The sequence below is a fragment of the Bombina bombina genome, chromosome 2 (assembly GCF_027579735.1).
Source record: "Bombina bombina isolate aBomBom1 chromosome 2, aBomBom1.pri, whole genome shotgun sequence".
Taxonomy (NCBI): Eukaryota; Metazoa; Chordata; class Amphibia; order Anura; family Bombinatoridae; genus Bombina; species Bombina bombina.
In genome coordinates, this window is record NC_069500.1 from 13,709,417 (window position 1) to 13,720,586 (window position 11,170).

The following is an 11,170-nucleotide window of genomic DNA, read 5'->3' on the forward strand; positions in this document are numbered from 1 at the left end:
TACAATGTAATTAATAATTGCATTGTAGCTATCTTAGGATTTATATTTATTTTACAGGTAACTTTGTATTTATTTTAACTAGGTAGAATAGTTATTAAATAGTTATTAACTATTTAATAACTACCTAGCTAAAAGAAATACAAAATTACCTGTAAAATAAATCCTAACCTAAGTTACAATTAAACCTAACACTACACTATCATTAAATAAATTAAATTAGTTAACTACAAATACCTACAATTAAATACAATTAAATAAACTAACTAAAGTACAAAAAATAAAAAAAAACTAAGTTACAAAAAATAAAAAAAATTACAAGATTTTTAAGCTAATTACACCTATTTTAAGCCCCCTAATAAAATATCAAAGCCCCCCAAAATAAAAAAATGCCCTACCCTATTCTAAATTACAAAAGTTAACAGCTCTATTACCTTACCAGCCCTTAAAAGGGCCTTTTGCGGGGCATGCCCCAAAATATTCAGCTCTTTTGCATGTTAAAAAAATACAACCTCCCCAACATTAAAACCCACCACCCACATACCCCTACTCTAACCCAAACCCCCCTTAAATAAACCTAACACTACCCCCCTGAAGATCATCCTACCTTTAGCCGTCTTCAGGCAGCTGACCACTGATGGAGCAGAAGAGGACATCCGCAGCGGCCGAAGTCATCATCCAAGGGGCGCTGAAGAGGTCTTCCATCTGATAGAAGTCTTCATCCAATTGGCGTCTTCAATCTTCATCCATCCGGAGCGGAGCCATCTTCAAAGCAGCCGACGCGGAGCCATCTTCATCCACCGACACCTACTCGCTGAATGAATATTCCTTTAAGTGATGTCATCCAAGATGGCGTCCCTCGAATTCCGATTGGCTGCTAGGATTCTATCAGCCAATCGGAATTAAGGTAGGAAAAATCTGATTGGCTGATCCAATCAGCCAATCAGATTGAGCTTGCATTCTATTGGTTGATCGGAACAGCCAATAGAATGCGAGCTCAATCTGATTGGCTGATTGGATCAGCCAATCCAATTGAACTTGAATCTGATTGGTTGATTGGATCAGCCAATCGGAATTCGAGGGACGCCATCTTGGATGACGTCACTTAAAGGAATATTCATTCGGCGAGTAGGCGTCGGTGGATGAAGATGGCTCCGCGTCGGCTGCTTTGAAGATGGCTCCACTCCGGATGGATGAAGATTGAAGGCGCCACCTGGATGAAGACTTCTATCGGCTGGAAGACCTCTTCAGCGCCCCTTGGATGAAGACTTCGGCCGCTGAGGATGTCCTCTTCTGTTCCATCGGTGGTCGGCTGGTTGAAGACGGCTAAAGGTAGGATGATCTTCAGGGGGGATTGGGTGGGTTAGAGTAGGGGTATGTGGGTGGTGGGTTTTAATGTTGGGGGGTTGTATTTTTTTTACATGCAAAAGAGCTGAATACTTTGGGGCATGCCCCGCAAAAGGCCCTTTTAAGGGCTGGTAAGGTAATAGAGCTGTTAACTTTCGTAATTTAGAATAGGGTAGGGAATTTTTTTATTTTGAGGGCTTTGTAATTTTATTAGGGGGCTTAGATTAGGTGTAATTAGCTTAAAAATCTTGTAATATTTTTTTATTTTTTGTACTTTAGTTAGTTTATTTAATTGTATTTAATCGTAGGTGTTTGTAGATAATTAATTTAATTTATTTAATGATAGTGTAGTGTTAGGTTTAATTGTAACTTAGGTTAGGATCTATTTTACAGGTAATTTTGTATTTCTTTTAGCTAGGTAGTTATTAAATAGTTAATAACTATTTAATAACTATTCTACCTAGTTAAAATAAATACAAAGTTACCTGTAAAATACCTGTAAAATAAATATAAAATTACATTGTAGGTATCTTAGGGTTTATTTTACAGGTAAGTATTTATTTTTAAATAGGAATAATTTAGTTAATGATAGTGTAGTGTTAGGTGTAATTGTAACTTAGGTTAGTTTTTATTTTACAGGTACATTTGTCTTTATTTTATCTAGGTAGCTATTAAATAGTTATTAACTATTTAATAGCTATTGTACCTAGTTAAAATAAATTCAAATTTGCCTGTAAAATAAAAATAAATCCTAAAATAGCTACAATATAATTATTAGTAATATTGTAGCTATATTAGGGTTTATTTTATAGATAAGTATTTAGTTTTAAATAGGAATAACTAATTTAATGAGTGATATTTATTTAGATTTATTTTAATTAATATTTAAGTTAGGGGGGGTGTTAGGGTTAGACTTAGGTTTAGGGGTTAATAATTTTATTATAGGTTGCGGCGGTATAGTGGGGGCAGGATAGGGGTTAATAAATTTATTATAGGTGGCGACGGTGTAGGGGGGCAGATTAGGGGTTAATAAGTTTAATATAGGTTGGGGCGGGGTCCGGGAGCGACGGTTTAGAGGTTAAACAATTTATTTAGTTGCGGCGGGGTACAGGATCAGCAGGATAGGGGTTAATAAATTTATTATAGGTGGCGGTGGTATAGGGGGGGCAGGGTAGGGGTTAATAGGTATTATGTAGGTGGCGGCAGTGACGTGCAGTGATGTCAGAGGTTGGTGAGGCAGTGGCTAGGATACGCCTTCATTCTTTAGATATCCTTTGTTGAAGAAATAGCAGAAGAAAAAGCTAAAGGGTAGTAGATTCTGGAGTAATTTGAGGAAGCACTTCTTTACAGAGTGATTGATTTATGGAATAAACTTCCTCAAGAGGTATTAGCAACAAACACTGTGGAGGACTTTAAAAATGCATGGGACAAGCATAAGGCTATCCTACGAACTAGATAAGTTTATACTGTTAGGTAAGGTCGGGCAGACTTGCTGGGCCTATGGCTCTTATCTGCCGTCAATATCTATGTTTATATGTTTCAATGCACATGGGTGAGCCAATCACATGAGGTATCTATGTGCAGCCACCAATCAGCAGCTACTGAGCATATTTAGATATGACTTTCAACAAAGGACATCAAAAGAATGAAGAAAATTAGATATTAGATGTAAATTGGAAAGTTATTTAAATTTGCATATGGGTTTCATGTCCCTTTAAATGGTGTCTTGGAAAACTGGTCAACTTAGTAAACATCTGATTTTAGTCTAAAAGGATTGTAACAGAAACTCTTGCCAGATAACACAAGGCTTGCTCTGATTATGAGATCTAGAAATCCATGCCCATTAAAATATGTTTAAACATACTTTTTACTTTAATGCTGCAAATTATGCTTATAGATTCTTTCATTACATAAGGGATGAGAGAGTCAGAGGGGGAGGAAGAGAGACAGAGAGAGAAAGAGACCATGGGGGAGAACAACACATAAGGAGAGAGATGGATAGATAGAGAGAGAGAGACACACACACACACACACACAAGGGGGGGGGACCACTGCATTTTAAAGTAATAAAACAGCAGAGCTACAGAGAGTTCAGAAAATGAGTCTATAATTTAGTGTGAAGTACAGAGGCAAGCTGCTAAGTTAGTGGGTGTAAAGTTTGAGTAAACAAAATACAAAAATGACCCTGCTGTAAAAGAGTAAAAAAACACTAAACCACATTCATTAAATTATCATTTTCACTAACAGAATCCCTTACAGTAAAATCTTACTTTAATAAGAAACATTGCTCTCTGTGCCTCTCTCTTCCTGCTCTGTAAGGATTCAGGAAGTGACAGTGGCACATTCCACTGCACTTAGAGGGGAAGAACAGAACTCTCTTTTTCACTTTAGCAAAGCTAGCAGGTTCACAGGACAGCAACAAAATATATGGGGAGCGGCAGTTTAGTGGTTAATACATTTATTATAGTTGCGGCGGGGTCTAGGAGCGGCGGTTTAGGGGTTAATAACTTTATTTAGTTGCAGGGGGCTCTGGGGGCGCCGGTATAGGGGGTAGAACAGTGTAGTTTAGTGTGAGTGCTTAGTGACAGGGGTATCAATAAAGCTGTGAAAAAGCCGAAGTGCAGCGAGATCGGATGAGTGATAACTATCACAGTCCGCTGCTCATCACCCCGTACTTGGTGCGTGGTATTTTGACAGCTTTTTTGATAACTTTGGCGAGTGTATTCAGGTCCGCGGCGGCGATGTGAGGTGAGCTTAGGCGGGCGTATTGGGCCGGCGATGGCAGGTAAGTAGACACGTTGATAACTAGAGGCCAAAGTGTCCAAATACAAATAAAGCAACACCTGTGTCACACCCCCTGAGTAACAAACACAAAATGGATATCATTTTCCTATTAAATACAAACAACAAAAATTGTGTTGGATATTATAATCAGTGCACAAAAAGAATTTCCACCAAACCGATAAAAACTTCGGTTTCAACCCATCGTCCTTTTTATTAGATCACTTCACAGGTGGCTTGAATCCACAAAGAAAAAAAAGTAGAAACAAAGAATCACAGGGGGATATTTATCAAAGGTCTGGCAGATCTAATGCGACAGTGCGGATCAGGTCCGCCAGACCTCGCTGAATGCGGAGAGCAATACACTTTCCGTATTCAGCATTGCACCAGCAGCTAACTATTTAATAGCTATTGTACCTAGTTAAAATAAATACAAAGTTACCTGTAAAATAAATATAAATCCTAAGATAGCTACAATGTAATTATTAATTACATTGTAGCTATCTTAGGGTTTATTTTACAGGTAAGTATTTAGTTTTAAATAGGAATAATTTATTAAAGTATAGTGTAGTGTTAGGTTTAATTGTAACTTAGGTTAGGATTTATTTTACAGGTAAATTTCTCTTTATTTTAGCTAGGTAAGCTATTAAATAGTTAATAACTATTTAATAGCTATTGTACCTTAGTTAAAATAAATTGAAAGGTACCTGTAAAATAAAAATAAATCCTAAGATAGCTACAATATAATTATTATTTATATTGTAGCTATATTAGGGTTTATTTTAAAGGTAAGTATTTAGTTTTAAATAGGAATAATTGATTTAGTTAATAAGAGAAATATTATTTAGATTTATTTAATTAATATTTAAGTTAGGGGGGTGTTAGGGTTAGTGTTAGACTTAGGTTTAGGGGTTAATAATTTTATTATAGTGGCGGCGGTGTAGGGGGGGCAGGATAGGGGTTAATACATTTATTATAGGTTGCGTCGCTTTAGGAGGGGCAGGATAGGGGTTAATAAATTTATTAAAGGTGTCGACGGTGTAGGGGGGGCAGATTAGGGGTTAATAAGTTTAATATAGGTTGCGGCGGGGTCCGGGAGCGTCTGTTTTGGGGTTAAACTATTTATTTAGTTGCGGCGAGGTCCGGGATCCGCAGGATAGGGGTTAATAACTTTATTATAGGTTGCGGCGGTATAGGGGGGCAGGATAGGGGTTACTAGGTATAATGTAGGTGGCGGCAGTGTCCGGGAGCGGAGGTTTAGGGGTTAATAACTTTATTATAGTAGCGGCGGGGTCTAGGGGCGGCGGTTTAGGGGTTAATAACTTTATTATAGTTGCGGCGGGGTCTAGGAGTGGTGGTTTAGGGGTTAATAGTTTTATTTAGTTGGGGGGGGGCTCCAGGGGCGCCGGTATAGGGGGTAGAACAGTGTAGTTTAGTGTGTGTGCTTAGTGACAGCTTGTCAATAAAGCTGTCAAAAAGCCGAAGAGCAGCAAGATCGGATGAGTAATAACTATCACAGTCCGCTGCTCATCGCCCCGTACTTGGTGCGCGGCTTTTTCACAGATTTATTGATAACTTTGGCGAGATTTTTCAGGTCCGCAGCGGCGATGGTAGGCAAGCTTAGGCAGGCGTATTGGGCCAGCAAAGGCAGGTAAGTAGATGCGTTGATAACTAGAGGCCTATATGTTTTTTTGTCTCTCTAATGATATCATTTTTATAATGGATTGTACAGGGTTTAGAGGCACAGTTGGTTTTGAGGTTAGAGAAGAGAATTCAAAATAGAAAATAGTTGTCTGAAAAAAATGAGGTTGTCTGCAGGTGGGCAGGAGATATTAATCATAAAATGTTATTGAACTTGACAAAGTTAAAGACAGTGGTGAAAGTATGTAGCACCAATCTAGATTCATTTCTGGGAGTTATTTTCCAGGGAGAAACATGAAAACACATTTCTGTTCTTTATTCATGAAGCTTTACTATATTACATATGTGCAGAGTGGTTGAGAATTATTGTATTAGAGACTTATCATGGACTGAATAGGGCTGTATACCCCTGTTTCCGTGTGAGCCTTTTGGCTCACCAGAAACAGGAGTTAAGAAGCATTTATCGTTGTCCGACATGTCTGGCGGACATGATCGCTACAGCGGATCATGTCCGCCAGACACTTGATAAATCGGCCCCTAAGGATGGTGATGGGAGCAGCATTGTCAATGGTTTGGTCATCATACTGATATATTATGAGATTCAACATGAGTTCTGGGGGGGGGGGGGAATTAGGCAAATGTGTAATGTTAGGGAGACAATATTTTTAGCATGTTGTTGTTTTTTTATATTTTGATGAATTAAAAAAAGCTGGTTGTGTTTTCGGACTGGTTTTTATTATGGTCCAAATACTAAATATGGGATTAGAGGCAGATTGGTGGAGAAATATGGTTAATGATTTGGTAATTAAGCTAAATCAGAATTAATCTATTATAAGAAGTCAAACAATGAAGCTATATCTGCTAGAATAATAATGTTTTTATTAGTCAGCAATGTGTAGAGAGAGAGAGAGGAAACACAGAGATTGGTCTAAGCACATTTTTTTTTATCAGGTACTTACTTGGATCCTTCTGATCCATTTTTTCCTCCTGTCCTGTTACTTCCTCCTCTCTCGTTACTTCCTCCTGTCCCATTACTTCCTCCTCTCTCGTTACTTCCTCCTGTCCCATTACTTCCTCCTCTCCCGTTACTTCCTTCGGTCCTGTTAATACCTCCCGCACCTTTACTACCTCCTGCCCCGTTACTTCCTCCTGTCCCATTACTTCCTCCTGTCTCGTTACTTCCTCCTGCACTGTTACTTCCTCCTGTCCCGTTATTTCCTCCTGTCCCATTACTTCCTCCTCTCTCGTTACTTCCTCCTCTCTCGTTACTTCCTCCTCTCTCATTACTTCCTCCTCTCTTGTTACTTCCTCCTCTCTCATTACTTCCTCCTCTCTCGTTAATTCTTCCTCTCTCATTACTTCCTCCTCTCTCGTTACTTCCTCCTCTCTCGTTACTTCCTCCTGCCCTTTTACATCCTTCTCTCCCGTTACTACCTCCTGTACCGTTACATCCTCCTCTCTTGTTACTTCCTCCTTTACTGTTACTTACTTCTTTCTGATTACTTCCTCCTCTGCTGTTACTTCCTCCTCTCCCATTACTTCTTTCTCTGCTGTTACTTCCTCCTCTGCTGTTACTTACTCCTCTGCTGTTACTTCCTCCTCTCCTGTTACTTCCTCCTTCCCTGTTACTTTCTCCTGTACAATTACTATCTAATTCCTTTTCCTCACACGCATCGTCTGGTTCATCACTGCTATCATCTGAGGATGCTGAACTATTTTTGATACCTAGAATAAATAAGAAATTTATTTTTGTTAAAAAGTAAAAAAGTTTCCATTCAATTACAGTCATTCTGTTTAAATAATAGAAACAGTGCACAATATAATGGTGTGTTAGACATAATCATTTAATAGACAATGGCTGGTGAATAATGCATAGGGTTTTTCTATCACTGTGTCCCTTTAGCAGGAAAGTTAATACTGTGGAACCCACTGAGGCATTGATGTTTGAGATCTTACAACAGTTTCTGAGTGCCCAGTCCACATATAAGGACTATATATGTGACCTCTATATTTTCGTGAACTGTGCGCAGATATTTTTAGCCGTGCAATTTTAAGCCAAGTGGATAAAATGTTAGTGCACTTTTATCATGAGTGTAAAAAACCTGAAAATGGTAATAATACACATACACAAAATCATACATTGTCATTCACACAATGTCTCTTACACACTCTCCCTCTCACACACACTAAGGGGCCGATTTATCGAGCTCCGTATGGAGCCTTCCGTTTCGCCGGAAACAGAAGTCTAAAGACCACTGCTCCATAACTTGTCTGCCTGCTCTGAGGCCATGGACAGAAATCAACCTGATCGAATACGATCGGGTTGATTGACACCCCCTGCTAGCAGCCGATTGGGCGCGAATCTGCAGGGGGTGTCATTGCACAAGCAGTTCACAAGAACTGCTGATCGATGTGCAGCGGACATGATAATACGCTACATTGTATCATGTCCGCTCGCACTATAATAAATCTACCCCTAATACTCTCTCATGCTCACAATCCCCCCTTTCTGTCACTCCACTGCTCTCTCACTTTCTCCTCTCTCACACTTTTTCCCCGGTTACACTCTTCCTCCTCTCTTACACACTCTCTGCCTCTCTCTCTCTCTCTCACACACACACACACTCTCTGCCTCTCTCTCACACACACACACTCTGCCTCTCTCTCTCTCTTAAACCCTCTGTCTCTCTCACACACTCATTCTCTACCTATCTCTCTTTTGTTCTCACACACACTCTCTGCCTCTCTCTCTCACACAAACTCTCCGCTTCTCTCTCTTACACAAACTCTCCACCTCTGCCTCTCTCTCTCACACAAACTCTCCGCCTCTCTCTCTCTGTCTCTATCACACACACTCTCCGCCTCTCTCTCTCTTACACACTCTCTCTCTCTCTGGTTCTCTCTCTCTCTCTCTCTCACACAGACACATACTCTCCGCCTCTCTTTCTCTCTATCACACACACTCTATGGCCCCTAGTTATCAAGCTGTCAACCGCAAATACACTGGAATTCCGCAGCGTATTTGTGGCAAGGCTGATTCGCCTTAGTTATCAAGCCCTACACACCGGCAAAAGTAGAATTTTGTGACGTAAGCTTCGATCCGCCGGGCTCAGTCCAACACAGATCGATTCTTACGTCACTCCAGATGTTTGTGCCGAAAACAAGTTCGGCACAAACTGACTACTTTTGCTAGTTATCAAATGACTAGCAGGTATGCTCGGCACTTTTCCGGCCCTGCGTGCCCTGGAGGCAGCGGATCCCATAGGAATCAACGGGGGTCTGACCATAGCGAAAGTTCATGTTCGCTGCTGCCCGACATACCATTGATTCCTATGGGAAACGTCTGCACCTAACACCCTAACATGTACCCCGAGTCTAAACACCCCTAATCTGCCCCCCCATACCGCTTCAACTAAATAAATTGTTTAACCCCTAAACCGCCGCTCCCGGACCCCACCGCCACCTACATAATACCTATTAACCCCTAATCTGCCCCCCCTACACCATCGCCACCTATAATACATTTATTAACCCCTATCCTGCCCCCCCTATACCGCCGCCATCTATATTAAACTAATTAACCACTAAAACTAGGTCTAACCCTAACCCTAACACCCCCCTAACGTAAATATTATTTTAATAAATCTAAATAAAATTACTATTATTAACTAAATTAATCCTATTTAAAACTAAATACTTACCTATAAAATAAACCCTAATATAGCTACAATATAACTAATAATTATATTGTAGCTATTTTAGGATTTATTTTTATTTTACAGGCAAATTTCAATTTATTTTAACTAGGCACAATAGCTATTAAATAGTTAATAGCTACCTAGTTAAAATAAAGACAAATTTACCTGTAAAATAAAAACTAACCTAAGTTACAATTACACCTAACACTACACTATCATTAACTAAATTATTCCTATTTAAAACTAAATACTTACCTATAAAATAAACCCTAAGATAGCTACAATGTAATTAATAATTACATTGTAGCTATTTTAGGATTTATATTTATATTACAGGTAACTTTGTATTTATTTTAACTAGGTAGAATAGTTAATAAATAGTTATTAACTATTTAAAAACTACCTAGCTAAAAGAAATACAAAATTACCTGTAAAATAAATCTTAACCTAAGTTACAATTAAACTTAACACTACACTATCATTAAATAAATTAAATAAATTATCTATTTTATCTAATTTATTAGAGTAGCGATGAGGTCCGGTCGGCAGATTAGGGGTTAATACTTGAAGTTAGGTGTCAGCGATGTTAGGGAGGGCAGATTAGGGGTTAATACTATTTATTATAGGGTTATTGAGGCGGGAGTGAGGCGGATTAGGGGTTAATACATTTATTATAGTAGCGGTGAGGTCCGGTCGGCAGATGAGGGGTTAAATCTCTCTCTCTCTCTCTCTCTCTCTCTCTCTCTCTCTTTCTTCTCTCTTCTCTCTTCTCTCTTCTCTCTTCTCTCTTCTCTCTTCTCTCTCTCTTCTCTCTCTCTTCTCTCTCTCTTCTCTCTCTCTTCTCTCTCTCTTCTCTCTCTCTTCTCTCTCTCTTCTCTCTCTCTTCTCTCTCTCTTCTCTCTCTCTTCTCTCTCTCTTCTCTCTCTCTTCTCTCTCTCTTCTCTCTCTCTTCTCTCTCTCTTCTCTCTCTCTCTTTTTTTTTTTTTTCCTTTATTTAAAATTAAAATCCTCATACTGAGTGTTACAAATATAAACTTCAGACTAAAACGTTACATTAACACAACTGCTGTTTTTAAGCAGCAGAACAAATTTCTAGAATTAAGAAAAATAAAACCACAAACTGTTTGAAAAGAGGTAGAACTAGAAAGAGGTAGACTATTACTGTTTATCACATTCTGTTATTCAGTCTTTCAGAAACTTTGCATTGAAATGCAAAAATGTCAATGTCCACATGAGGTTGGCTCTCTTTTTGAAAGCTATTTTGCCTGCAGCAGTAAAGAGGCATTCAGATGGTGTTAAGGTGCCTAAGATGCATAAGTATGGTTTTGCCAATTCCGTTGGGATATTTATATTTTTTAGCTCTTCACCAATGAAAAAGGGCCTCTTAACAAAGTAAGCATGGACTTCATTCAAACATAAAAAAATTGAATATCTACAGGGAGTGCAGAATTATTAGGCAAATGAGTATTTTGACCACATCATCCTCTTTATGCATGTTGTCTTACTCCAAGCTGTATAGGCTCGAAAGCCTACTACCAATTAAGCATATTAGGTGATGTGCATCTCTGTAATGAGAAGGGGTGTGGTCTAATGACATCAACACCCTATATCAGGTGTGCATAATTATTAGGCAACTTCCTTTCCTTTGGCAAAATGGGTCAAAAGAAGGACTTGACAGGCTCAGAAAAGTCAAAAATAGTGAGATA

General features: G+C 38.9%; 1 protein-coding gene across 1 annotated transcript in view; it reads right to left on the bottom strand.

The window, feature by feature from the left end:
- Positions 1 to 11,170, bottom strand: part of LOC128647635 (keratin, type I cytoskeletal 9) — a 204,286-nt gene that overhangs the window by 116,042 nt on the left and 77,074 nt on the right. The window contains exon 2 of the mRNA XM_053700390.1: positions 6,726 to 7,491. Coding sequence (XP_053556365.1) covers positions 6,726 to 7,491 — 766 coding nt within the window. The remainder of the gene's footprint in view (positions 1 to 6,725; positions 7,492 to 11,170) is intronic.